This window comes from Tauraco erythrolophus, chromosome 10 (genome assembly GCF_009769465.1).
Source record: "Tauraco erythrolophus isolate bTauEry1 chromosome 10, bTauEry1.pri, whole genome shotgun sequence".
NCBI lineage: Eukaryota > Metazoa > Chordata > Aves > Musophagiformes > Musophagidae > Tauraco > Tauraco erythrolophus.
In genome coordinates, this window is record NC_141474.1 from 6,320,825 (window position 1) to 6,348,665 (window position 27,841).

Consider the following 27,841-nt stretch of genomic DNA (forward strand, 5'->3'; position numbering starts at 1 on the left):
TGACGCCACAGCATCGGGAAGCCGAGCTGCTGTGTTGCAGCAGTTGGATCGCCGGTCGCTGTGCCGTTTTGCGGTCACCGTGACACTGGGAACAACTGGCACCACAGGCTGACCCAAGGGGAACTATTTCAGCCACATCAGCCTGTGCCCTTGGAGATCCCAGCCCATCCTGCACCACGCAGGTGTAGTAAACATAGTGTTTCTTAGAAAGGGGAGTTCTTCCAGCCCCTCTTCAAACGATGCAAAGTCAGTGGCTTCGCGTCCTCCCTTGCAGGTCAAGCATTGAGAGTGTTTCACTGCACTGTGGGGTGGTTTGCCCTCCTCCTTCCCTACCACCTATGGCAGGAGGGGGCTGTATAGGTGATGTGACTCTGTTCCACTTGGTATAGCCTGGATACTACCAGAGACTGCCACTGGATGCATGGCTCTATATCCTTTGCTTCTGTCTTTTAGAGCATTGCACAAGTTTCCCCAGACATCTGTCCCACTGGACCTTCTTTACCAGGTACTTTGTTTGCCATAAAGCTACGGGCCCACGAACACCTAAACTCACGGTGGGTTGAGCCACTGCATGATGTAGACCCCTTGGATGAATCTGAGGCACTTTCCAGTGCCCTCCTTTCACTGACTTTTCCTACAAAACAACTGGAGAATTCTAGAGCTGACCAATCAGGCACTGAAAAGCAGGTTTCTCCACCAAACATAAATTTTGCACTTGCACTGTGTCTTAGAGACCACAGGAACACACCTCCAAAATAAAACAAATGTGCTTACCATCCCTATATTGATCCTAAACCTATTTGTCCAATGTCCTGCACGGCATCCTTAAAAAACGCTTCAAAATCTGCTTCCTACCTGATGCACGGACAGTAACTTTTCATATCCAAGCAGGCTTTTTGTATCTCATTCTGAACACGTTATGCTTAGCTTCAGAATTGAGCCTACCTGGTTTACACCAGATAAGCTAAATCTTCATCATCAGCTTTCTGATGTATCGAACCCACCCACCATCCTAAACTAGAGCAGAGGTTTGCAGCCTCTGATCTGTGGGTGACTGAGAGAAGGAAAAGATCCATGGGGTCACTTCCCAGCCTTTCATAAAACTAAGAAAACAGACCTCTGGTCTGTAGGCTCAAATCCCCGGACAGGCTGTCTGCTTCTCCACTGGAAAATATTGCAAGAATCTGACGGCCAATAAGCTGGAAAAGCAACGCCGTGGAAATGGGGCCGTCGGATGGTATTATTGCACGGCGCAGAGGAGGTGCTGCCCAACTGACATCCGCACAGAGTCCTCTGCTGCAGCTGCCTGTCCAGGCTATGGGAACAGGGCCAAAGTACACCTCACACACCAACCACTTCACACCCGGACACTCGTCCCCCGCTCACCGCACACTTCCCCGTGTCCCGTTTTTAAGCAAGCACCGTGCGGCAGGGTCTGTGTCTTTAGTAGTTCTTTACATGGCATTGAACCCACAGTGGACAATCGGTAGGTAATGACAACAGTCAATAATCAGTAAATAACAAAAATATAATTGCGATTTTTCATGTTACCTCTCCCTGCCATGTGCTGGTCAGGTACGAGATGAAAAACTCTACCTGCCATAGCAGGCAAGTCTTGTGCTCTTCTTACAGCTCAGCGTGGGGCAGATGGGACATTCCTTCTCTCGACTCTTTCCCAACAGCTGGCAGCTTGTTCCCAAGAAGCCACCAAGCCTGTTAAAGTCTCTGGTGGCCGGGAGCCTCTTTGTGTTAGGTTTTGGTACGGTGCCTAGCACAACGAAGCCTGAATGGCGACTGGGTCCCGAGGCTGAACTACAGTACAAATAAATGATATTAATGAAAAATAATCGTTCACACTAGACAACTTGCCTGACCAGGTCTAGCGAGAGCTTTTGGGATTACCTTCCTCATGGGAACAACTCAGCTCCTTGACAAACATATGGAAAATGACTCTTAGTCTCCATCCCTGGAAGATAAGGGGCTGTGATAGGGTGGTGTCACACAGCAGCTGGTGTCATAAGGTGTGCAAACAAAATGGAAAGGTGAGTTGAGCTCACTGATGGTTTCCGCTCCGGGAAGAGCCCTGAATCATGTGCCTTTGCTTTCTCCCTCCCTCCCTTTGGTCTCTGGATCCAGACGCCAGCAGCCAGTGTGGGAGACGATGCTTCGGACTGGACTTGGCTTCACGAGTTTCAGAACTGCCCTTAGGGCCCCTCCAAACACAAGGGAGAGGTGAGAGCCAGGGAGATGGATGGATGGATGGATGGATAAGTGCAGAGGCATTATTTACACACAAACTAACATAGTAATTTTAAAGGAAACCTGCCTTCCCAACAGATGACCACATGACTAGAGAGAATTATGGGCTAGAGAGAGGCAACAACTGCAAGATGCTACTGCTAACCAAAAAAAAAGCACAGAAACTCAGAGAGTCCTAATACCACATCTGGATCACGCTCCGGAAGCCTCCTCTTCCCCTTCTCCCTCTTTTCTCATTCCCACTGCTTTTAATACCAAGAAAAGTTTCACATTGAGAATGGGTTTTGGCTGTTGTGGGAAGCACATGGTTTCTGAGGGCCTCATCGCTGCTCTAGCTGAGCCTCCTCTGGGTTTGAGACAGCAGGTCTGTGTAAATTTTGGATCTCAGGAACCTGGGGTAAGAGTCTTTCTCCATCAGGCTGTGCACCTTCCCCTGAGCTTGGTCAAAGCAAGACAGGGAGGGCTCCTGCATATTTCTTCTTGTCAGCTCCCGCGTCTGGAAGTCTATGTTCACCTGGGAAAAGTAGCAGAAGAGAGTTTGGTACCAAGAGACCAGTTTTCCTGCTTCAAAGGGCATGTTTTGTCTCAGCTGTGGCTATAAATGCAGTGGCAGAACCAAGGTCCTGCCCTGGTCCTTGCCTAACCACCCCCCCAGGCTCTGCAGGGTTTAGGGATCCAGCGCTACGAATCCCGCTCCAAATTTGGAAAAGTTGAGTGAGGTTTATATATTGATCTGAGTACTTCTGAAATCAAATTACTTTTATTCAGGCTCTCAAGCCCAGGTTTATGTAGCACATCCTCTAAAAACGCTGACTCAGCCTAACCTCTCTCCTGTCAACCAAGATGTCTCTAGTCCCTTTTTTCTTCTCTAGATGCGCAGTATAAGGGTGAATGAACTTTTAGCTGGATAGAAACTATTAGGGAATTCTTATTAAATGTTTCTGGACTCTGTTGTTATAAAATAAACTGTTTTATTTTTCCCATGACAGCTTTGAGTTGCAGTATCTCGAGCAGGGACTTGAAAAAATAAACCACCCTGATGTTATGACTGCTGTTTGTTTGCAAAGCCAACACCGTGAGTTTTCCTATTTTCTTTCCCCAACAAAGCAGCCAGGGTTTGTTAGGGTTATGGTTTAAAACCTGTCTGAAAAGCTGTTATTTGTTGTTATTAACCCAGTGTCCAAACTTAAAGGAGTCTCGAAAGTAAAGCTGTCTGCCTTAACTAGGATGACAGCAATGTAGATCAGCTCTCTGCGTCACTCGAGGGTCATTCCACTTTCTAGCATGTCAAAATTATGACAACAGGACCAAATTTTAGGGAAGACCCCATCCAACCTGCGCTCGCATTTCTAATCCAGATTCAGCCCTGCAGTCCTCACCCAGCTTCATGATGAGAGAGTGATGCGGAGCGAAGAGTGCCCCAAGATGCCCACACTGCTTGGTGTAAATCTGGGTGGTTCTCATTGCCCTCGCAATAGCCTTCCTAGACCAAAAGTGGAGTGAACAGAGCCCTTTTAGGGGGATCCCCTCACAGGTACCTGTGTCGTGACAAGCAGCCGTGCAATCTCGCAGGACAACTGCCGTGGGAGAGCGGGTGCAGTACACAACCCTCCTGGTTGCGTTAGGAATACAATAACACAACCCAACATCATGACGCAGGATCTGACAGTTCCCATCAGCCTGTCAGTAAGAGGACTAAACAATTCCAGGCTTTGGGTTGCACCTGCACTTTTTGTTCAGCACTGAGTTATTGCTCCCATCTTTCAGGAGATCTAATTGAGTTGGGAGTTAGTCAGCAGATAAAACACCCCTCCCTGGAGAGTCAACAAGTTAGTCATTTGTGGGATGCTTCTATACAAAATGTCCTGCAAAGAACGAGCCCAATAGCCTGCTCGGGGATTGATAGTGAATGAGAGGAGCGAGGTGAAATACTCCTAGGAAGCTTGTAAAGGTTAGGAATGTAGGTTGCAGTTGCCAGTGAACTCACGGGCTGTGACTAATTCAGTATCGTCAAAGTAGTTGCCCTCACCAGGGGATGAGTCACCACGAGCAGAGGCAGCTCTGGCAGCAGGACGGCATTCCTCTCCTCCCTACCCACTCCTCACCATCACTTCCAGGAGGGAAGACAGCGCTCCCTGACCCCCAGCACACTGCAGGTCCTGGATAGGGTAGATGGATCTGGTCCCTGCGCTGGAGGGATGCTCTGCCTGCCCGGGGTGCTGGCATACCCACCTCTCGAGGAGCCTGCACATCGATGAACTCCTCGAAGATCCGCTGAGCCTTGGAGGCCAGCTTGGCTGCTGAGCGGGTCTTCTTGAAGTCCTCACAGGCCAGCCAGAACTCCAGGTTTTCCTCACTGAATTCCGTCTTCAGGAAAGCACGGAAAGCGGCCAGCCCATCTGCAAAGAAGACATGGAGAGTTACAGTGGGAGGAGAACGAGAGCAGGGAGCAGCCTCTTTAACAGACATCCCTCCATCCACCCCTGCCTACCAAAGACAATTTGATTTTTCTCCCAAGTTCTGTGATCCCTGGACATGTCCATAACTTACACTATTACATCAGCTGTTCTCGTGGGTTGCCACGAAGCCAAACATCATGTGCTGTTGCTCTAAAAAAGCATTTTGCCAGCTAACACAGCAAAAAACTTTCTTGGGTAGTAAGGCACCTGATCTTTGAAAAATTCCTCTTGAAAACATCCAGCTTCAATGATACAGTGTCTTTGCCACAGCATCTCGTGTGTGTTAACGCAGAATTTGTAACGTCCTATCTGTCATTAAGAAAAGCCTTTAACAAAACGTAGCGTTTGTGGACTTGTCTCCTATGTTTTCTGTCACTTCACTTTATTGCCTTGTGACACGTTTTTAGTTCTTATTTAAAGAGAGGAAGGATCTTGGAAAGTCTAACCGTTACAGCTACAATAAAGGGGAGAGGGAAAGGACGCAGCTAATTACTACTTGTCTAGTCAGTGGCAAAAGTGTTCTTATCGCTTGTTAATGCTTAGCAATTGTGACATTTCAGTCATGTAATCTGAGTCAGCGAGGCAGATTAGAAATATGGAAAGATTTACTAGGCAATCTGTGTCCTCTTAAACCCCTGCCTGGGTGTATTTTTGGACATAGCTATTGTGTTTTATTTCCTTTCCCCGAATGGCACCAGCAGAGTTGAAGTAGCTGAAGGTTCCACGCATGCCCTTTCTCCTTCCTTTAGCCCTTTAGGGATAAATTTGGCTCCTAGTTTGTTGTTGGTTTTTTTTTTTTTCCAGTAACATGTTTCTAACTTTACCTGGTCTTTTTCTATAGAGTCTGACTATTTGTAGTTCATAACTGGAAACCCCCTGAGTCAGCACTGGTTACTTCCAAGCAAGCATCTAAAAATATTGATGGAATCAGGAATGCACTCGGCAAGGTCAGGCTGCCCGAAAGGCCGAGGGAGCAAGTGCCTGTGTATGTGGCAGGGACAGCCAAAGGCCAAGGAGGGTTTGTAGGACTTGAACTCCTGCAAGGTGGGGATCCCATCTGCCCCCTTCCTGCTGTAGGAGATCCGGGCAGTGCTGCCTTCCCTCCTTTCTCCCATGGCAGGGGCAATGGGAGCTGGGGTGGAGCCCAAGGGGCAATGTCTGATATTTGGTGTGGGTCGTTTTCACATGTCCACAGCAAGCCCAGGCCCAGGAACAGGGTGGCCGTGTCACAGGATCCGTCACAAACTCCCCTACAGCTTTGTCCTTGTTTTCTTGCCTGCATCAGGTAGGCGAGGAGTAGCAGGAATGTAACACTTCCCTTTTTCTCCCTTTTGTGTCCTAATCTTATTCCTGCTTCTCTCATTTCCAGTAATAACTTTGGACATGGAGATATTTTCCAGTTCCAGGTCCTCATCCTCAAGCCCTAAGAAACAGCCCCAGGTGTTCAACAGAAATGGACAATCCTATTTCTGGCTGCGCATAAGTCAGCGAAGATGTCTGACTGCCAAGGTCTCAAAGGGAAAGGGGAAGAAGATATTAGGCCAGACAGGACTCAACTACAAGCTGAACCCTCTCCCACTCTATGTTTCTCAAAGCTTCTTCATTAATGGGCCCCGCACTGCGGACTGCTCCATCTGCATTGCAAAGAGCACGGCAACCGGCAATGAAAATGGTGCGTCCCATCTCAGCTACCTTTGCTTCTTCTGTGAGCTCCAGGAGGGTGAGAAATGTCTGTATCATACCAGCTTGTCCTACTGCTTCTTAATTAATGCACTGTTAGGAAGAGATCAGGGTTTCAGGCTGCTACCGCAGGCAAAACCAGGGCTTTTATCCATGAGCACTGCAAAGCAACTAATGGTGCAAATTGTGGGTTCAAGCCTGCGGCAATAATGCGACATTAGCCCCGGCGAAGCCTGCAGAGCAGAGAGTGCCAAAGGCATCTCCAGGAGCAGGGTGCCCATCAGGATCCCACTGCCCATGGCTGCTTTGAGCCTCTCGGTGGGTAGATAAATACCGTGAATGAGAGACACAGTTTTAGGGCTGCTTCCTTTCCTGAAATCTAGGAGGCAGAAAAATTTTCCAAAACCTGTGTCCCCCTTAACACCTACTAAATTCACAAGGCTGGCATGGGAGCAGGTGGAGGACTTGAGAATAGAGCAGGGAGCCTTTGCAGGAGGGAACAGAGAGGCCAGAACAGCAGGCTGAGGGGTTTCAGAAAGGAGAAAGCCCAAAAGGGAGAAAGCAGCAGTTCCCCGAGATGTGTGTCATTTTACATATCATCAGCTCCCGGCACATTTGATGTTACATATTCCAGCTCCCAAGCATGCTGTTATGACCATACAGTCTCTACAGGGGTCTTGCTCCCCTTTCTCTATCCTGATCTTTTTCTCCCCTCTCTTTTCTCTACCACAGCCCAGAGCCCCAGCACCAACAGGAGATCGCTTGCAGAAATAGCAGCTTTGCGTGGCAAATATATAATATCTGCAAAACAGAATGTCTGCTAAAAGAAGTGGACTTCTGCGTTACTGATGAGGTGAGAAAGGCATTTGCTTCAGCTCTGCCCTGCTGGGCTCAGGAGGTTTCCATACGCTCTGCCTCCTGCTCTCACGTCAATCAGCTCCTTTTTATCTTTGAAGTAAGTTTAGATGGAGGATAGATAAATAACAGCGTCGGATAAGAGTCTCTGGCTGTTCTCCACTTCTTTATACCCTCCTATCGTGCCCTCCTCACAGCCTTTGGGGAGCTGGAAATGATGAGGCCGGACCTGGGAGGACCTTGCAGAGGTGGCCTTGGATGTAGGAGAGGTCATCCCTGACTCGAGGCTGCCTGCCTCTCCACAGATTTCATCTTTTGGCCTTTGACTGCCTGCCAGCATTTACAGCTGTGCCTGGCAGCAGGAGTGGAGCGACGGGAGCCCAGATGACCGCGCGACAGTAACTCGCTGCCCACAAGTTCATCACGGAACAGCAACAAATCTAATTGAAAGTGCAGGGGGTCAATTAGGTATGGGGACTGTCGCCACCTGAGCTGGAATTTGACCTGGATGTTGACTTAAATCTCCTCCTGCACATGAAGGCTATCAAGGAAGCATCACTCATGAATGATGAGCATTTCAAAGCTCATCCCACCCAACAGGACAGCTTTTTTGCTGGGGCAACCAGCACTGGATTGCAGTGAGGAGGAGAACATCACCTACAAAGTCAGCCTCCTGAAATATTCTGGAAGACGGCTAGAGCAGCTGAGAAGTGGGATTCCAAAGGGATGGTTTACAGAAAAAGCACAGGAATGAAAAGCAGGATTAGAAATCTTCAGATACAGCAGCACAAGATATCCCTAACGTGTAGCCTAAAGGCATAGCCATTCAAGAAGACAGAAATGTACTGGTACAGATGTACAGCCCTTGAAGACAACTACTGGACATGCACTGGTACAGATGTACAGCCCTTGAAGACAACTACTGGACACTTATTCTAGAATTTGACTCAAGAGTGGTGAGCCTTACTTGAAGCCAAAGGAGTAAATCAGTACTGATGGAGCAGATAGGATGAAGGAGAAGAAATGGAGCTCTGCAACTAATTGTCAAGAGTCTGAAAGAGAAGATGACATTTGATTTTTGCTTTCACAGCATAAATGTAAGCTTCAAAGCACCCTGCTCTCTATTCAAATAGACCAAGGGCTTGCAGAAAAGGACTGTCAGGAAGGTCTGTGCAAGTATTTGTACATTATCCATCCCAAGATCTTCTGCAAGACACCAAGTTGGGCAGGAGCGTTGATCTGCTTGAGGGTAGGAAGGCTCACAGAGAGATCAATGGGTCGAAGCCAATTGTATGAGGTTCAACAAGGCCAAGTGCCAAGTCATGCACTCGGGTCACAACAATCCCATGCAACTCTACAGGCTTGAGGAAGAGTGGCTGGAAAGCTGCCTGGCAGAAAAGGACCTGGGGATCTTGGTCCACAGCCAGCTGAATATGAGCCAGCAGTATGCCCAGGTGGCTAAGAAAGCCAACAGCATCCTGGTTTGTATCAGAAATAGTGTGTCCCACAGGTCTAGGGCAGTGTGTACTCAGCCTGTACTCAGCACTGGTGAGGTCGCACCTCAAATACCGTGTTCAGTTTTGGGTCCATCACTACAAGAAAGACACTGAGGCACTGGAGCGTGTCCAAAGAAGGGCAACAAAGGCAGTGAAGAGTCTGAAGCACAAGTCTTATGAGGAGCTGCTGAGGGAACTGGTGGTGTTTAGCCTGGAGGAAGGAGGCTCAGGGGGAAGACCTTATCACTCTCTACAGCTGCCTGAAAGGTGGGTATCAGTCTCTTCTCCCAAGTAACAAGAGATAGGACAAGAGGAAACAGCCTCAAGTTGCTCCAGGGGAGGTTTAGATGGGATATTAGGAAAAAATTCTTCACTGAAAGGATTAATCAAGCATTGGAACAGGCTGCTCTGGGAAGTGGTTGAGTCACCATCCCTGGAGGTATTTAAAAGATGTGCAGATGTGGTGCTTAGGGACATGGTTTAATGGTGGACTTGGCAGTGATAGGTTAATGGTTAGACTAGATATTCAAAGTGTCTTCCAATCTAAATGATCCTATGATTGTATCTTGCAGTGCATGATACAGCTATAACCCTGCAGGTCTCCTGTGAATGAGACAACGACAAGAATTTGTGTTTTATAGGTGGGGACTGCCAGGCAGATCAATGACTATGTGAGGATTTCGACTCAGATGCTCCTGACATCCTATTCAAACGTTGTCCTTCAGGCCATGGAGAGTGGATCCTTTCCAGCAAGAAGGGCTATGGAGGAAGGAACTGAACTGACTAGCACAAAACATGATACAGGTCTTCCAGGCTTCAGCAGCACAAGGAAGAGCCGAGATTAGTGGCTTAAATCATTCAGGCAGACAGCTTAATAACCAAGCATGAGCCACTGCCAGAGAGTAAGAAAGCGATCCACAATCTTATATATTTAATGCGTTCATTTCACGCCATCGGGGCAATCAGCACTTGATGTAGGAAATAAAGGTAGAGTCCTTATGGCTGGTAGAGGAACGGATCGGCTCTATCGGGCATGTTGGGTCCAGGACTGAAGAGAGGAGGCCTCAGTGCTCTGTACAGCACACGTACGTGCTCCGACTGCTGCTTAGCATTGCTTTAGTGAATTTTAACTGCCTGTCACCAGCACAATGCTAATGCTCATGCTGTTCTGGCTTAGAAAGAACCAGGAGTAGGTTGTGATATTCCTGTGCTGTGTAGGAAGAGGAGCAATGTGTAGACAACAGAAGGAGGAGGAGGACAATAAAGTTTGTGCAGAAGAGTAAAGAGATCACAAAACATGGTGGAGGGAGGGGACGGGGTGGGGGGAAATCACCCTCGAGATAGAAATGGAAATTCAGTGCAAAGGTTTTCTTTGTCGGATGTTTCGTTGAAAGTGACTAAGGGTTAAGGACAGACTGTCCTGCTGGATTCTGGACAAATGACAAGCCATGTGCCCAGCCCCGCGAGGGATGCAGAACGAGACATGCCATTGCTTGTATTTCCCTCCAGCCTCCTGTCAAAAGAAATCTCCATCCGGCTGACCAGCCTGTATCTCCTGGGCATGGGTACAGAGCGGGGATTACTCCTCGGTTACTCACACACATGCACACACACTCTGCAGACCACACCGAGCTCCGCTTCCCTGGGAGCCATCACTAATCCACACTGGCACAAAATGGGAAAAGATGCCAAAATCTAGCATGTAAAAACCACCATTTCTGCTCCCAGAGCACCCGGGGAAGCATGCTATATATGATCTGCCTCTTGTTCTCTCAATTCCCTGCTGCAAAGTAGGATCAAACTCCTCTCTCCTGTTGCTTGCGGCGCTCGGAAGCCCTGACCCGAGGGAACACTGCAATGCTGTGCTTGCGTCTCTTGGAGCGAGCTCAGACACGGCTTCTGCTGAAAAAAAAAAATGATCAGCTGGCTGACTCTGTGGTTTCAAGTTGATTTGCTTCACCCATTAGTAAAACCAAGTAGGATATCGCTGCATTGACCTGTTCATCTGTCGACGAAACGGAGCTGAGCTGCATTCAGTGTTGGTTACTCTGAGAGGGCAGGGTGAGGGATGCTGAAGTCCCAATGCCAGTGGAAAAGGAAGGTGGGGGTGTGACAGAGAGCACCTTTCTGCCTTTCCTACTCACAATCTCTTGCTAATGTTGATGCAAATTATTCTTTAAATGACCAGGGAATTAATGTAAGTCAGACCACTGCATACATACCACAGCCTGGGGATCTCTGGAGACATGCAACTGCTTTAAAACCTGGGGTTTTTCAATCCTCCACTCAAAACGCTGCCTGAAGTAGGACGTCAGGATCAAACATTGCTTACAGAAGTCACTCATTAAAACAATCGGGGGAGAGGGAAAGGGAGAGGTCCACTGGGCCAGCACACTTCAAGGGATATTTGACAAAAATGAGCATAATGACACTCTCCATAGAGCCTGTATAAAGCATAATATCTGTTCAGGTCACTTCCATTTAGAAATGTTTTGGAGACTCATTAAAATAGGAGGTTAGGAGGTGGAAGAGTACAAGTTGTTTGCCTTTCCCATAAAGATTACTGAAGCCCCGCAAGCCTCCTCCATGTGCAAGGGCAGCCTGGTCCCTTTGGTACTTCAGAGAGTCTCTTACGGAGCTCTGATCCACTTTCTTGCTCCTTGGAGCTCTTTTTTTGCATCTGTCCAACCGCTTGCAATGCTACCCACAAAGACTGTCCCATTTTCAGCTGCTTTGTCCAGGTCCTGAGTCCTACTTGACCACTCTGTTGGTTCTCCGCCCCCCCCCCCCCCCCCGGCCAAAGAACAGGTTGGCTGGAAAGGACCCGAAACCACTGTAACCATAGAACAGTGCAGGTTGGAAGGGACCTTAAAGATCATCTAGTTCCATGGGTGTCATGGGCAGGGACACCTTCCACTAGACCAGGTTGCTCAAAGCCTCATCCAACCTGGCCTTGAACACTTCCAGGGATGGGGCATCCACAATTCCTCTGGGCAACCTGTTCCAGTGCCTCACCACCCTCAGAGGGAAGAAATTCTTCCTTGGATCTAATAAAAATTTACCCTCTTTCAGTTTAAAGCCATTGCCCCATGTCCTGTCACTACACGCCCCTGTAAAAAGTCCCTTCCTGAAATCAGCATCATGATCTCCCAAAATAGATGAACTGTCCATCTAGCGAAGAAAGAGTTTATGACAGATGTGTCAAGCAGAAGTGATCTACCTGCTGATGCTGTAAGGCCCCAGGGGAAATTCTCCCTGAGCCCAGCTGGTGCCTAGCCCATGCCCCCAAGCATGAATTTCGATTTTCCCTGGAAAACGTTGCTCACCTGGGCAGTCACAGAGAAATTAGGCTGAGATGGTTCTGTCCTTCTCCTGGCTCTAGAAACAGAATATTAGCTAGCAGCTGTTCTACAGACAGATGCAGGCAGGCCAGGCACTGCTCTTCTTACTCTGCAATTTTTGTGGTCAGATAAGGCATGAGACTCCCTGACCTCTCCGACATCAGCACGTGTTTCTAACAGCAAAAACGCCACACTCTTTTCTTCTGTTTTCCCAGCAGATCCTTGGCAATTCTTCTGTGGTTTGGATACAAGTATACATAAACAATTGTACAAGATAATTCCTTTATGGATATACTCTCTTCTCTTCTTTAAACCTGTGTAACTGAAATAACGCTTCTGTTTCAACAGAACTTTTTGTGTTTGCATTGTTATAACCTCTGACTGCCAGGCTAGCAATTCCAGAAACTTCAGGTGCAGAGTAGTTCTAATATATTCCTCTCAAAAGTAGTTTATTATACAACAATTTTTTTTCACTGATCACCAGGCGGTGTCACCATGACTGCTGATAAAAAAAGATTAATTTAAATTTTAAAGATCACCTTCTGTTGCTATTAGGAACTGAATATTTTTCGTTAGTTGTCAGAGAGTTATCAGAACTACTTTCCGTCCTAGAGACAGGAAAAATTCTGATCATTCGTTTATCACTCTATAAGGCTAATTTATTAATAAAACCAGACACTCTTGTGGAGGCTGTTGGACAAAATAATTGAACTAAGGTGTGATTTAGCATTCACAGCAGTCAACTGAAGAGGGAACAATTTGTATAGTGTCGGTACATAGATGCGTAAATTCACTGGTTTTGTAACCAAAGAGCTTTTGCTGTGGCCTGTATCTAGGAAGGAAAATTTCAACTTCTGCACTGGCAAAGGAAGAATAGGGGCTCGAGTACAGAACCGTAACACTGATGTGAGAAACCTGTTCTCCCCCCTCCCCACACAGCCTAGCCTCTTTCACGCATTTTTCCCTTATTGTTTTGAATTTCAACAAAAGAAACATTCCCTCGGAGCCATACCCAGCTACACCATTTTTTTTTCCCCCTAATGGCTGCAAGAGCAATGATCTCAACAAGCTACTGCTGCTAAAATTATATCTTGCTTTTTCTGCCTTGGACAGCCAGCCTGTTTAAAGTTGTCACTTAATCCCCTGCCAAAACTGTTGTCATCTCTGCAGAAATCCAGAAAAATTACACTTTATTTAAAATAATAATATAATTCTACACTTATATTTTAAAATATAAGTGCAGAAAAACCTGAATCTCTGAGAAAGCCAGACAGTTCCTTATCGCAACAAGATAGTTCACCGCCCACATTGACTTCTCCCCAACCTTGACTCGCTCTTGTTTTATTCTCGCAGAAACACTTTAATGAACCTAAGCTGTGAACTTCGCTATCTTGTTTATAATTTCGCAGCATGAAAACGTTGGTGAAGCAGAACAATATTTTCTGAACAGAAGTGATACAATTGACCTACTGAATGGAGCAAGGTGTGCTGATTACACGTTTGCATAAGGTTTCCAGATATGAAATTTTCAGGTTTGCATTGCTAACTGTAAATTAGATTTTGCTAAGGGCTACTGTGCCCGATTTCTCTGCTACAGACCAAGTCGTTCAAGGTTATTGAACCCCACAGAGCGTTGCACCATGGTGCACCCAGCAAAGGCTTCAACACGGCGTAGCTGCACGGCAGCTCAGAAGAGCAGCTGGAAGGAGAGGGAGACAAGCTGGTGTCGTGGATCCCAGAGGACTTTAGCAAGCTGAGAACCTGCCATTTGCTTGTGTGGAAAGATCAGACCCGGGGCACTGCCAAAGGATGGTATGCATGGCTACAGCCCTGGGGTCCTGCCTCCAGTGCACCCCCAGGAGCTGGAGAAGGCTAGACCTTGGGTTTATGACTTTATCAGTTGTGAGGAAGAGAACCCACAAAACTCACTCCCTTGCCTTTTAACCAGGGGTCAAGTCCTGCCTATAAATGACTGTGATGGTTGCCTAGAGGGTAGTGAGCAGCTACACGAGGGACCATTCCTGTGCTGTGCGACGCATACTTTGTTTGCCCTGGCTACAACCAGTATTAAGGGTATGAGGGGGAAAAAAAGGTAAAATTTGATCTCTACTCACATTTATGGGACAAAAGGACATCAAAAGAGTCTGCCCATCTCGTTGCTTCTTCTGTGGACAGTCTTCTGTAAAGAAAGGAAGAGGCAAGTTACAGACAACCCATGGCCAATGATCTGCTCTGGGGCTGTTTGACGAGGACACCAAGGAAGACTGGATCCTTCTCGCCTGACTTTGGAGGTCTACAGTGTAGAGATCTCCAGGTGAGCAAGTCACCCTGGGCTCCCTTTAGAGTCAGTAAGGAGATACCGAGGGGCTTGCAGGGACTTGACTCTCTTCACCTCATATTCCCAGGTAGGCAGGGAAAATAGCCAGATGAGTCACACCCAAAAAAGGACAAATTTTTCCTCATCGACTCTAAGCAGAGGCTTAGGGAACAAGTTCAGATGCAGACATTTACACTGAAAATGCCAAAAGTTAAGTGATATAAAACCCACCCCTGCAGAAGCGTTTATTTCTCTTTCCTGACTTTCAAGGGAAGGTTAGAGTCTCAGCTCAGATGAAGGCAGTGAACGGATGAATCCCCATCCCACTCATCTCAAATCAGTACTTGGGATTGTCTGAAGCATCTACCTGAAGCATTATGCAAATTAACATAGGACTTCTTGGTAGTGTTTAATTAACAAGGCTTAACTAAGGAGGATTGTGACCTGAAATTGCTGGTCACCTCTTATATCCAGTCAACTGCTCAGACTTTGATTTGTGATGACAGAGGGGTAAATTATGTCCTCAAACACATGCAGGCATGTCCCACGTACAGCAGTGGGGACAGTGTGCATGTCCCATCTCACGGGAGAGCTCGTGTCAATGAACCAAGTATTTCGTGAGGCTGTTCCTGCTGTGTCAGCGCTGTTCAGTTTTCCTCCTTCCTTGTGGCTAAAAGAACTACTCAAAGCTTACACAAAGCACAACGAGAGGAAGATGATACTAGAGGGGGTGGTGGGCAGGGAGGAGAAGGACAGAAATGGGGTTGGGGTGGGATGTTGCAGTGCTGCAGCTATACTCACTTCAAAGCCCGGTTGGGCTTGTCCGGAAGAATAGCTGTGAAATCATTATATGAGTCTGATTTGTGAGACAGGCAGCCCAGGCGAGTCCTCATCCCTCTGTTCCTGTGGTCGATGTGGGGGAGCAGGGGTGTGAGCAGGGGAAAACCAAAGAAGATGACCATTATAAGTTTAACCAGAGTGGAAAAAAAAAAAACAACCAGCAAATCCAAAAACCAACCAAAACCAAAAAAAACACACCTCATTGGCTCTGTGCCTCATCAAACCTGTGTCCTCGGTTCCCTCGGCTGTGAGAGGGACCCTGAACCACCTCCAGTAAGACACCAAGTAGACGCTAAGGACGGACACAGCCCCAGCACAGCTGAAGGCTCACCCACAGCAGTCATTCAGCTGCTCTGGTTGGCAAAAAGGCTTTTAAAGGCTGCGCTTTGGGATGGTTTCTTGGAAAGACCTGCTCTGGTCAGGTGTGGGAGGAGAGCTAAAGGGCAGCAAGACCAGAAATCCATCACTATAATCCAACAGCACCAGAAACAGCACAAATACCAGGGCTCGAGGGCAGGAGGGGGCTGGAGGAAGAAGAGAGGGAGTAAGGCACCTGCACCAGTAAGCCTGTGCTGCAGAGCCATGAGACCCCGGCCAGGATCCCAAGCAGCTTCTTTAGACTGAGGGTTACATAAGCAGACCGAAACTGCCTCTTTCCCGACAGGCTTATCCAGGCGGAAAATGGCTTTATTGCTTTTTTTCCTCTAAATTTCAAACCAGCCCCAGAGCCTTCGCTCCTCCGCCAGCCCCTCGCGTCTTTGCCAGCCCCTTCCCAGGATAGCCGGCGCGTCTGCAGCATCCTTCGTTGCATAATCCTGGGATGGGAAGGAACACAAAGGGAGAGGGAAACACATGCGTTATAGGGGTCTGGCGTCCTCTCCTCTCAAAAACAGACAGGTACTGGTTAATGGGTTTACATGGTCTCTAGAAGGACAGAGCCTGTGATTTGCCTCTCCAGCCTGAGAGGCATCTCTTCTAATAGATTCCTCTGACATCAAACAAGACTGTTGTCTCATCTGGACCATGGCAGGAGGATTTAATGACCCAGTCTCCACTTCTCAGGTGCTGGACCCTCTTCCGAGCTGGAGAAAGCCCTTCTCTGAGCCCTGCTGCCAGACAGATGCCAAATACTTTCTGTGTCTGCAGAGGGAAGCATGGTATTTTTCCCTTCCATATGTAATTCTTGCAGAACACTTCAGCACCAGCAACGGAGCCAATCTGTAGCACGCCTGTTTCCCCCGTCTCCTCCCGCCCTTCGGAGAGTTCCTATTATTGCACATTTTAATGTAATCTTAAAGCAAATTAAACGTTAATCAAATGCAACGAGTGTCTCCCTGGCACTGCACAGGCAGCTCGCAGCCTTCAACAAGCATGAAAACCTGGAGACCTTCAGTCGCAGAAATGGTGGCACAACCTCAGAACACGGACCCCCAACCGGTGGTCTCGGGACGCTGCGCTACATAAACCTCAAACGTCAGTGCAAAAATACCGTTTGCAAAGCGTCATCTTCCTCGCTGGGCGTGCTGGACCTGCTGTGCTCAAACGGACACCGAGTCTGCTATAGGATCTTTCCGGTACCTTTCCTGATACCTCCTGCCCCCAACCTTTCTCTTCCCTGCACTGTCTGTTCCAGCAAGCTCACGAATTTCTCAGCAAGAGGTGTGATACGCGTTACCGCAATGCTGCTCAGATTTCTCTCCGATGCCTGAGATCAAGGGACTGCAGCAGGGAATCGGAGCGTACGGGGGACAGAGACGCTGCCCTGTGTCCCACGGAACACCCATCTCTAGGTGAGGACTTCCAAGACAGGACACAGGAGAAAGAGAGGGAAAGAAACCAGGTCTGCAGGAGGTGGAGAGGCAAGGGAAGGGCAGGAGGGGAGAGGGGAGAATGCGGCGAGCTGAAAGGCTCGCCGGACGAGGTAGACAGTGACAGGATGGGCAGGGATGAGGGATGCATCATGTCTTTTCAGTTACCTCCGTGGGATCAGTAAGGCAGCCATTCAGGCATCCAGTTATAGTTAACCCTTTAAACTGGCTGGCTCGGACAGCAGTCGGGGCTGTTTGCAGGAGGCAGGAGTGCAGAAAGGAGGGATTTACTGTTTGATGTCCTGGCACTTTAAAACATATCAAAGAATCCTCCTTAAAAATCATAAAAAAAAAGGAGGGTCAGTTGTTCTCAACCCATTTGATCCTTGCCTCCTAGCGTGGAAGGTCAATTTTTCAATGAAAGATGTTCAGAGTTGAGGGATGATCACGGAGGAGAGACAGCATTTCCTTCTAAGACCAGGACCGCAGGTTAAGTCCAGCTTCAGGTCTAAAGCGATCTGAACTTGGCATCAACAGCTCACCACGGAGCAGCAGGAGTTGGCATTATCGCACTCATCATTCAACACCTCTGAAGGTCTCTCCTCAACAGGCAGAGCTCCAGGCTGACCTTGCTAAGAAGGCCAAACTACCTCTTGTCCCTGTCCCTCCAGGTCATGGCTGATGTTACCGGCCAGGCATCATGGAAAAGCTGGCACTGCAAATAAAATAAGAGGAGGACTTCACGAGTCTGCAGACGCTGGTCCTTTCACCATCACAGACTCAAGCACTCACACAAAAATAACTCAAAGCAAGCATCTCCTCTTTGGGGTGGTGGGAGGCTGCAGGGAGCCACCAAGGAGATGCACAGTCTGCAAAGGGGAGGGAAGGAGGGAGGGACAGAGGGATGGCAGGGTCCCCTGAGCCTTGGCACACAGGCAGCTGGTTGAACAAGTCTCACATCAGAGAGCAAAGGTGAGTTCCACCAGCCAGGAGACCAATGGCACAGAGAGCAGGACTGTGTAGTGAGCAAAGGGCAAAGGTTTCTCCTTCGCCAGGATAGGGCCAAGCTCCAGGTAACCTCCATGTCCTCTTGCCCAGAAGGAAAGACTGAGGAGGAGACAAAGGAACGGATGGGAGCAGAGGCTGTGTGCGAAGGAGCCAGGACCTTGCTCTGCTGGGGCCTGGAGACATCCCAGTGCTCGGGCTGCCCATCGCAACATCCCTTTTAAAATCTGATTACATTAAAAATGCACAAAGCCTCTTCCCAACTAAATTAATGTAACTGGGATTGCGCTACATGTCAGTGAGTGCATTTCCTTAATCCCTACCCTGACCAGCTGCTTCGATGTGCTTTAACTGAAATCAATCCTTGTAATTCCTTAAGCCCTTTTAAATTTCCTTATTAACAGCCTCACCCACATGTGGGGCCACAGCACATGATTTCCTGAAGTCCAGCAGCCCCTACTACTCTTTCCCACTGCTGTTCCAAAGCGACAGCTGGAAGCAGAGCCAGGTGCCCTCACCCTCACAGCCTCCTTTTTGGGGTACTGTTATGAAACAGCCTCTGCTTGCCCCTGCAACAATAACCTGCCCAGCTGAGCAGCACCGGACTTCCCTGAGATCCCAAAGTCTGTCTGACTTCACAGATGTCGAAACCCATGTTTCCCAGGAAGGCAATCCCCCTGCCAGGCTGACATACCCACACGTTTCCCCTTATTGCAAATAAAGCCACTCAATTGCTGCTCTTGAAATATAATCTGTGGCATCTAGTAAAGGCATCCCAGTAGTTGTCCACGGTGAGGTTTTTGCCTCCTGCTCCATCATTTGTCCTACCTCCCCCTCCTATGAAAGGACCCCAGTCAAGGAGAATTGCCAGTCTCATCATGGATGTGTTTTGGGGGTTTCTCCTTGGCAGACAGAAAGGGAGGGGTGCAATTGTGACATTCAGGTTATCAAACCACCCCAGGAGATCACCTAAGCAAAGATAAAGCAGCCATCCCAATAGAAAAAATTAGCAGCACAAAGGTTAGGGGGAAAAAAAAAAATAACCACCGACAAGCCATGACATCTCAGGGGCTTTGAGAGATTAAGACCATTCATTCACATGCAGAGAAAGCCAGAAATAAATAACTGAACACAGAGGCACCGCAGACAGAGGAAAAGATACTCACTGCCTTTGCCCGGTCCCCTCCGCCGGCGGGTCTGCGTGGTCGGAGAGGCTCTAGGGGGAGAGCGGAACGGTCTTCTTCAGAGACAACCCCCTGCACGGGGGGAAAGTCACACTTGGACACCCCTCCCTCCCCTCCTCACCCCTCCCCTCCCTCCCCGGGCAGCAGCAGCGCAGCCCAGAGCAGCGCTCTCACATCCAGCCCAACGCTCCGGCTGCCCCAGCCCGGCAGGATCGGGATGGGGATGGGAGCAGAGCCGGCTCCCACCTCTCATGGGCGGCACCTCCGAGGAACCCACCGCATCGGCACGTTTGGCTCCATCCCTCCTCACCCACCTGGCAGCAAACCCCCAGCTTCTCCCCCGTTGGAGATGCGGGACGCATCCGTACGGGGGGCGGATGGCAAATACTGGCAGGGAGCATCCTGGGGGGGGGGGGGGGGGGGGGAGATGCCTGCGAAAGCGCCTGCTATTGTCACCCTCGGTATGTTGAAATAAAAGCATCCGCCTGCATCGGTTTAATCGGCTCCTCTGAGGTTTAGGGATGGTTGCTGCCCTCAGATCATGGATCAGCAGAGTTGCCACAGAAAGAAGGGATGGGAGAGCTTAATTAAAGAGCCTGGGTGTCAGCAGAGCCAAATAAAATCATTAACCAGCACGGGAGCACCTTATTGCAAGCCATGGGATGACAGAAGAAAAAAAATCCACCTGGCAAGTCAGGGATGTGACCAACCCCTTGCACCCATCTTCCCTTCTCTCCCCTGACATGTGCAGTCCCACTTGCTCCCTGCCCCGCAGCAGGCTCCCCGCAACCTCCCTCGCTGTGCTTGCCCCCCAGTATAGGCTCCAATTCCCTTTTCTCTCCTGCCCCCACACCTCTGTCCTCCAGCAGAGGCATATGAGATGTCCAGAGCACCCCAGTGACTCTAACAACCACCTAACCCACAGCCCCCCAGCTCTGGGCTTAGCTCAGTCATCTGTAACAACACTTGGGTGTCACACAGGCTGCACAGGCACTAATGTGGGTCACTGACTCACTGAGGGCTCAATTCACAGGATCTCCATTGCTTTTTTGATCCTGACAAAGCTGATCGACTGAAAAAATTATAATTATAATTACAAAGTTCTCTGCAGTTAAACAAGTCATTGTCTTTTTCCTGGAAACTTGTAGTCTTCTCTGCAAAAACACTGCTGGGCCTGACATCCCAGTGCTATTAGAAGGAAACACGTCTTCAGATAGCACATTATCACCAGGCAACATCCCTGGGGAAAGACAAGAGTCCTCCAAAACTTAGTACAACAACACAGGGCTCAGTAGCACTGCAGCAGCGACCCCAGCTCTCCATCATCTTGGATCCCCTCCTTCACAGCTCAACATGGCAAGGAAATATTTGCCTTGTTCTCATTCTTCCGTCGCAAAGCCCAGGTCATCCTGACTCAGACTATTCACTTCTCCAGTTATCAGAAGACAAGCACTGAAAAAAATACCACGGCTGATAACAATCCCCTCTCAGGCGAGGCCAAAGGTTGAGGTTCATCTCACACCTCTGGTACAACAGGCTGGTTTGTTCAAGTTAAATAACAGTCAGCTTCAGCCTTTGCCCCAAACCCAAGCCAAATTTAATACATCATCACCAAGGGTTTAACTTCTAACATTACATTTTTGGTTTAATATGTTTTCACACTTCCAGGTTCTCTCTGGACAGTCGCAGGATGTCACGAGTGACAACGTTTTCATAATACTTCCAGCCTCAGATCTCATTTACGCGTAGAGACATGGCAGGGTAGGGGAGGTCAACAAAAGCATTCAATCAACAAAACTCTAGATAATTTTGGTCCGTTATCCAGATACCTCGGACTTTGCTTCAGTCTCAAACAGCTCAGACAGCTCTGATCCACTTACTCCAGATGGGATAGATCAGAGGACCACGTGAGCGCTTCCGCCCCCCCTCCTCCTACTTTTATTCCAGTTTTATATAGTGCCATTTCATAGCCATCACCGGTATGGACAGAGATCCCAGTCCCTATTTCCCCAGTATGTCAGGGCACCCTTTTCATGACCCTGGAGCAATCCATGAATGACTCTGAGGATCACAGAATCATAGATCAACAGTTTTTTCTGGTAGTTTCCTGGGCCAGGTGTGAGTTAACAGAGAACAAAAATAAGTGAACTGTGTTGACACAGGCACTATGCAAAATGTAATTAAATTGCAGATAAAGAGAATTATATCTTTACAGGGTAATATTTTAGAAAGCTTCTGTGCTGTAGGAGAAGAGGTTTAGAGCAAATTCCTTCTCAAATGGCTCTCCGGCTTCTGACTAGTCTGTAGCTTCTATTTAAAAGCTTTTAATGAAATAACTCATTTTGATATGAGGCTTGAATCCCATCCAAAATTTCAAATCTCTCCAAGAAATACTTTAAAGCAATTTCCTCATGACCCGATAACAGCAAACACACAAGCGGTGCACACGTGCAGCACTGGCTTGTTGGGTGTCACTGGACAGGGTGGAAGAGAATTTGCCAGTCTGTTCCCTGGATGTTAATCTTCTCTCCACCATCTTCAGGGTCCTTTTCACCCTCCTTAATATTTTAAATGCCTCCTTGCCTACTCCGTCTGTTTTGTACATTGATCATCATTCAAGTGTTTTTTACTCAAAAATACTTCTTCTGGACCAAACACCTCCACCAGTTCACTTGGTCCCAGATTCTGCCACCCAACTGCTAGATAAAATTGTGTGGCCTGAAGACATCTGTTCCTTCCAGTACGGCTGCCCTCACGTATCCATCCAGACCAGAAATGGCTGGTAGTTGTGTGGCTTTTGCCTCTCCAGATACAGGGATGCTCCTCCCGGGGCTGGCAGCTAACCCCCCTTCTCAGTTTGGAGCTGGAAGATCAGAAGATGCCTATGCTGACTAGCTCATTTGCTTGGCTGACATCTCCAGTGGGGTTTGCCTTAAATAAACTCCTTTACCTTGACATTTAAGCAGACTTCTCCCTGTCTTCTCACTCTTTGCTCTGTTTCCTTGGGGGTCTGCTCCCGCTCCGGGATTCCATTATTTTGTGCTTAACGAGCCATCATGCTGAGCCTGCCACTGTCGCTTCCACTCCTCATTTCTGACCTCGTGGAGCTGTCATATTTGCAGTGATCCGTGCCACAAGGGCTTTGAACTTCTTGGGCGTTGTGTCGGCTCTTACTTTGTGACTTTTCCTGGTTCTGTGCCAGTATCTCTCTTTCCTAGTACTGTGCTGCAAGGAGCTTGTTCAAGGGTGTGCTTCACAACTTGCTAGTCCAAGAGGTTTTTTCCCTAGCGCCAAGAAAGTGCTTCTTCACACTGCTGTGATGTTTGGCAGCTACATCTCCACGGGTGAAGCTGTTCTTTGGTATGTTTTTGTGTGATCCTGATGCCTCTGTGATCTCTCCAGGAGATGCTCAGTGATGTAGGCTCTGTGACTGTAAAATGCCGATTACACGAGGTCGGCTGCCTTCCACAGCAGTCACTGCTTTGGGAATTCAGGGGACCTGCATGCTGCAAAGCTTGCCTTTGGCTCAACCACAAGTCCGCTTCTTCTGTGACCCAAGGGGGCTTTGCTTTTTTGGCTGGAGGACTGGAAGAAACCACCACTCTTGGCCTGGAATGATAATCCTAGCAAATCTCTCATGACACAAAGTGCCATTTGATCTCCTCTGAGACACGGTCATTCAAAATTTATCCAGAATCTAGACTGGTATCTATATGGGCCCAATCTCAAGGTAATTCAAATTAGTAATTAATTTATGTCCAGAGCTTGCGGTTCTCCACCACCTTTTGCAATTAAAGCTGGAAGCTGGCACACGGTGCCAGGCTGCCTGCCTGCTTGTTTGGGGGTCTGGGGGAAAACACACTTGGTCCAGCACGAGGTGGCCACCTTGGGAGGAAGGAGTTACCCCTGACACAGCCAGCTTCCTAAACTGCAAAACAAATCACAGACTTGTCTTACTTGAGAAGACAGCCATGAGAACGGCTCCTCCATCTACAAAGGAGCTCCAGTAACATCAGGAAATATCCACAGACGTAGCTCAGAACATTTTTAAAGGGTTAATTATCCTATTCACCTTAAAGCTCAAACCATTCTCCACATCAGACAGGAAATCCTGGAAGGTGAAACAAGGAGAGCTTGAGTTTCAGGGGTAGGTGAGGAAACCAAGCAGCTGATATGCTGGGTGAGGGGTTGATAAAAGGAGCCACCTCATGTGCTAACGAGGCAGGGCAGGAGACACCCGCTTGAAAATAAAAGCCTGTGTTTAAAAATAAAACTGAGTTACATAAAGCGCGAGCCACGGTTCTGTCTCTGGCTTAGCTCGAGAGCATGGCAGCTACTTAAATTCCCTCCTGTGTCAATGATAAAAGTGTCTCCTGGACATGTTTGCAGCTCTCGGGCATCGCCATTGCTGCGGCAGAACAGATGCCTCCACTGCTAGATGGCTCCTGGCCTCAGCCTGCGCATTCCCAGCTCCCTCCCCAATTCCTCCGGGCAGGCAGGACGCAAAACCAACAGCCAAGCAGCCTGGAAGGCTCCGGGCTGAGAAGGGCAGCACTCGAGACTAGATTCAAAGGGAAGAATTTCCCCTTTAAAGCACTTTATTACAATTCCATAATTGTTCTCTGGGGAAACGTGCTCCCATCCCCAGGAGCGGTTACACAGAGAAGCGCATCGGTGCCTCCGCGCCTGTGTTGGAGAGGATGCCGTTAGCGCGGAGCAGGGAGGCAGAAAGGATTGGAGGTGACACAGAGCTGCTCTGCGCAGCCTTGGAGCCCTCCCAGCGTTCAGCATCGCTGCCGCTGTCAATACGGCAGTGTCTGCAACGCAGTTGGTGTGTATGGCTGGGAAGCCGAGGCACATCCACCCTGGCAGACAAGAGCTCCACGAAGATCCCTACTGCGGATGCTCCGTCCCCTTGCAGGTTTTGATTGAGATCTGATGCTCAGCACTGGCTGGGGAGCGAGGCTTACCAACAGATGGGGTTAATTTTCTGCTGAGAGATCACTCGAGGTGCTTTCAAGCAGTCTGCGTTTTGCTAGCAGGACACTGCAAACCAGTCATTTATTGAACGTTAGAAACCAGCCCCGAGATCGCGGGGTTGCAGTCACAAATCCATTTATGACGGACAAGGTCTGTGTTTCTCTGCTCTTATCGCTGCTGTTTCAAAGGTTTGGGCTTACAGGGCACCCAAGTCCCGCAGCAAGGATTTACTGGGGCTATTAACCACTGTGCAGATACACAACGTGGCACTGGGAGGTCACTCCCACTGCAGCAGAACACCTGAGCACATGCTTAACTTTAAACACGTGAGCAGCTGAACGGGTATTTGTACAATGAAATCCAGAGTTAACCACATGGCTGAGCTGGGATTTCACTTTCATCTCTGGAGGCTGCTGCTCTAGCCTTAATTAAAACATAGATGAAGTGAGTTAGATGGGCTTGTCCTCTTTCTCCAGCAGATGACAGCTTTTTCATAAAAACAGATCTCTCCTCGGGGGACCAGCCTGCGATCATCGCCCGTGTCCTGCTCGTCTGGCTAGAGATGGGCACCGCAGCTCTGCCAACGCCGGCCCTGGTCAAGCCCTAAGGACTGGGCAACATCCCCATAGCCACGTGGAAGGACTGCAGGGCACAAAGCCAGGCTTGTCCTGCCAGCGCAGACAGTGCCGTGAATCTGCTGCTTCGGAGGAGCCTGGAGCTGCAGGAACAAATGGGTCTGACAGCGAAAGCACGGCCCTTTATACAATATGTATGTTCCCCTGATGCAGGAATGCAACTGCGTTCCTCCGAGATCGGGTGCAGCAATAGGCAGTCACAGAAGGAAGATGCTGGCACAATGGGTCTCATGTATTTTTCAGCTGTGCCAAATTACCAGCTCGTTTCCCCCACCACCCGAACAGCAAAGAGACGGCCCTTGCCACCGTGGGGGTCTCCATGAGTTCAGAGTCAGGGCTGCGGGAAAACGAGCCCGCTGGGGTTAGCCCCCCGGTTCTGCCCCCCAAGAGCACACACACGCTCCTGCCATCTGCAAGTTTTCCCTACAGCCTCTGCTCAAGGCAGCTCTCTCGCCTCCAACACGTTCTCCTTTTGCTCCGATTAGTCTTATTTTTAACCAGCTCAGCCTGGGTGTTAGTCACGATGTCGCAGATACCCGAATATTCAAAGGAAATACAATCCACCAAATTTCAAATGGACAACAGCAGCGATGAGGGGGGGAGGGGAAATGAAAAGACAGCTGAGATCTCAGAGCTACAGGCAGCAGCACCGACTGACGTTTCCTCCCAGCATCAAAGGCCCACCGCTAATCCCATTGAAACGGAGATCACCCCAGAACCAGTCCTGCTCCTGCATCAGCCCGGCCAGGGCTGGGCTGGGCTTAACGTAAGAAATACGCTGCTCTTTCCCCGCCTGCTCATCAGAAGCCGTGTCTGCATCTCTTTGACCGTTCCTAAGACGCCATGGGAAGTTTAACGCGCCGGGAGAAGCTCTGCTGTGATGTTAACAGGGGTGACATCTGAGCAGCACCCTTCTCCTCCCACTTTGCCTGTGGAGCCAACCTTCCCCGCAGAAAACTGGGGCAGGAGCGAGTAAAAACCTCCTCCCCTGAGGCCTCGTAACCAAGTGGAGGACCACAGGGTCTTTCGCCAACCACCGTGGACCTCCTAAGCTCTTACCTCTCTTGCAGCGGGCGGCAGGGTGGTGGCTACGTGGCTTTTGGTGCTTGATGGACATGGCTGGTTGGGACCCTGAGGAACAGTGTCCACAGCCTCCTGGTGCATCAGAGAGGGAGAAGGATGCAGCCTGGTCATGGTTCTCTCTGGAGGAGCAGCAGCACTGTGCCACTTTTCCCAGCTCCCTAGCCCTGCATCTCATGAAAAGAGCAAGAGTTGGTGGAAGGAGGGGCGGGGGGGGGGTACGAAAGAAAGGGAAGGGGGAGAAGGGAGAGTGAGAGAGCGCTCTCGCAGACGCACACATGCGGAGCAGACGGAGGTTTGTCTAGGATGGCACTGCCTGACTCGCTCTCGTTATTGCTGCAGGCTGGCTCTGCCTGCGGAGAACCCGCCAGCATCCACTGTTGGCCAGGGGCACGGAGGGGAAAAGGGGTGGGGAAGAGATTTAGGACCTCATGGACCATTGGAGCAAGGAAAACTGCTGCCTGGGTGCCACGGTCTTTATTGTCTTTATTTGCTTTTAGCTGGGAGGAGAAGGGCTGTACTAGAAGGCAAGAAGGGATTGTGGTGGTAGAGAGTTCAGCTTTTCCTTGATGACTCTTTTTCTCCTTTGAACATAAAAAAACAAAAATCCTGAAACCCCAGTCCTCCCCAGCTGCGCTGAGGGGTGGTGTAGGGCTTGCCTGACCCAGGTGACATTGCACCAAGGCAGATGGAACACGGGTTGCACATATCCAAAGCACCAGCATCATTTAAATCTCAGCCTTCCCCTCTCATTCCCACTATCTGGGTCATGACAATGCAGGTCCAAAGGCCTGGCAGGGCTGTTGGAGGGTGTGGAAAGGCACTCAAGCTGTAACGCCTCCTCTGCACACGTCGCCCGGAATGCTGCGTGCTGAGCCGGTCTGCCGCACCCACAGATCCAAATCGCCAGGGATTCAGCCGTAATCCTCCCCAAAGGAGCACCAATTCCTCACTCCATGGATCTTTACCATGTGCTTTTCTAAAGCATCACATGCATGGAAGCACGTGCCCCTTCGGAAGGAAGCGAGAGCTTTGTGCCTTTCTCAGCTTTTTGAAAGATCCCACACCTCTTCCCCTCTTCTGCTCTAGTGCCTTACCGCTCGGGGTGGCTGGGTCTCGGCTGGGGTGCTTTTTGGTCAGCAGGATTAAAACGAAAGCCAAGTCAGATGCTTAAGGTATTATACCCTCCCCTGAAACCCCCGAGTCACCCATTTACTGCAGCTCCCTACTCTAAGGTTTCCCCTTGGTGATTTCAGAGACACATGGATATGTATCCACAGGGCTGCTGTTAATAAAAATTAATGGGTGTGACGCACCTTCGAGACTCACCTGAGATCATACACACATCTACAGCAGAGCAGGATAGGACCCAGTCCTGCTGAGCCAAAATCCAGCACCCCAACCACCTGCCTGCTCAGCCAGCCTCAGGATGTTGGTGCTCAGCTCCAGAAAGCATCTCCCCCACAGGTCACTTTGCCAGGAGCTGTGAGAACACACCTCAACTCATCAGCCCTGGAACAGAAAAGGTCTCACCGTGGATCCAGGGTACGGATGGCTTCTCTGACTGTAGCAGCAGATACCTTGGCCCAGGGGATGATGTTCTGAGGACCTACAACCAGGTATCCCTATTTTCCCTGCAAGAGGAGTAAGAAGCTGAGATTTGATGCTATGTCAAGACCCTGACAGTTTCCCACCAAGGAGAGACCCCAGCGGCACTGGGGAGCTGGATGCCTTTAGGCTGCTGAAGTAGGGAGTAACACCACTGCAGGGGAGGGCGCAGGCATCTGTTTCCCAGCCCTGTGCATCCATATTCCTTGTATCTGTAAAAAAGTCGCCCGGAGTCTCAACAGATGCAAGTCAGCTTTCTTACACCCCAGGCAGGGCTGGGAGAATTCCAGATGA

At 49.3% G+C, this 27,841-nt stretch overlaps 1 protein-coding gene across 2 annotated transcripts; it reads right to left on the reverse strand.

Moving 5' to 3' along the window:
• Window positions 1-2,590: 2,590 nt before the first annotated feature.
• LOC104375990 (regulator of G protein signaling 8) lies at window positions 2,591-26,023 on the reverse strand. 2 transcript variants are annotated; one of them, XM_086617259.1, is made up of 6 exons: window positions 25,919-26,023; window positions 19,227-19,276; window positions 15,209-15,310; window positions 14,205-14,269; window positions 4,492-4,658; window positions 2,591-2,773 (listed from the first exon to the last, which is right to left on the reverse strand). In XM_086617259.1, the coding sequence occupies exons 1-6, from the start codon at window positions 26,021-26,023 to the stop codon at window positions 2,591-2,593; spliced, it is 672 nt and encodes a 223-aa protein (XP_086473385.1). The 2 variants fall into 2 exon arrangements, with proteins under 2 accessions (XP_086473385.1, XP_009980772.1); XM_009982470.2 differs by lacking the exons at window positions 19,227-19,276; window positions 25,919-26,023 and adding an exon at window positions 17,224-17,249.
• Between the last annotated feature and the right edge of the window lie 1,818 nt (window positions 26,024-27,841).

Coding starts and splice junctions, on each gene's coding strand:
- LOC104375990 (XM_086617259.1), bottom strand. CDS start 26,023: ATGCACCAGGAGGCTGTGGACACTGTTCCTCAGGGTCCCAACCAGCCA. Junction 19,277..25,918: donor TGCCGCCCGCTGCAAGAGAG/GTAAGAGCTTAG, acceptor CTCTCCCCCTAG/AGCCTCTCCGACCACGCAGA. Junction 2,774..4,491: donor ATGTGCAGGCTCCTCGAGAG/GTGGGTATGCCA, acceptor TACTTTTCCCAG/GTGAACATAGACTTCCAGAC.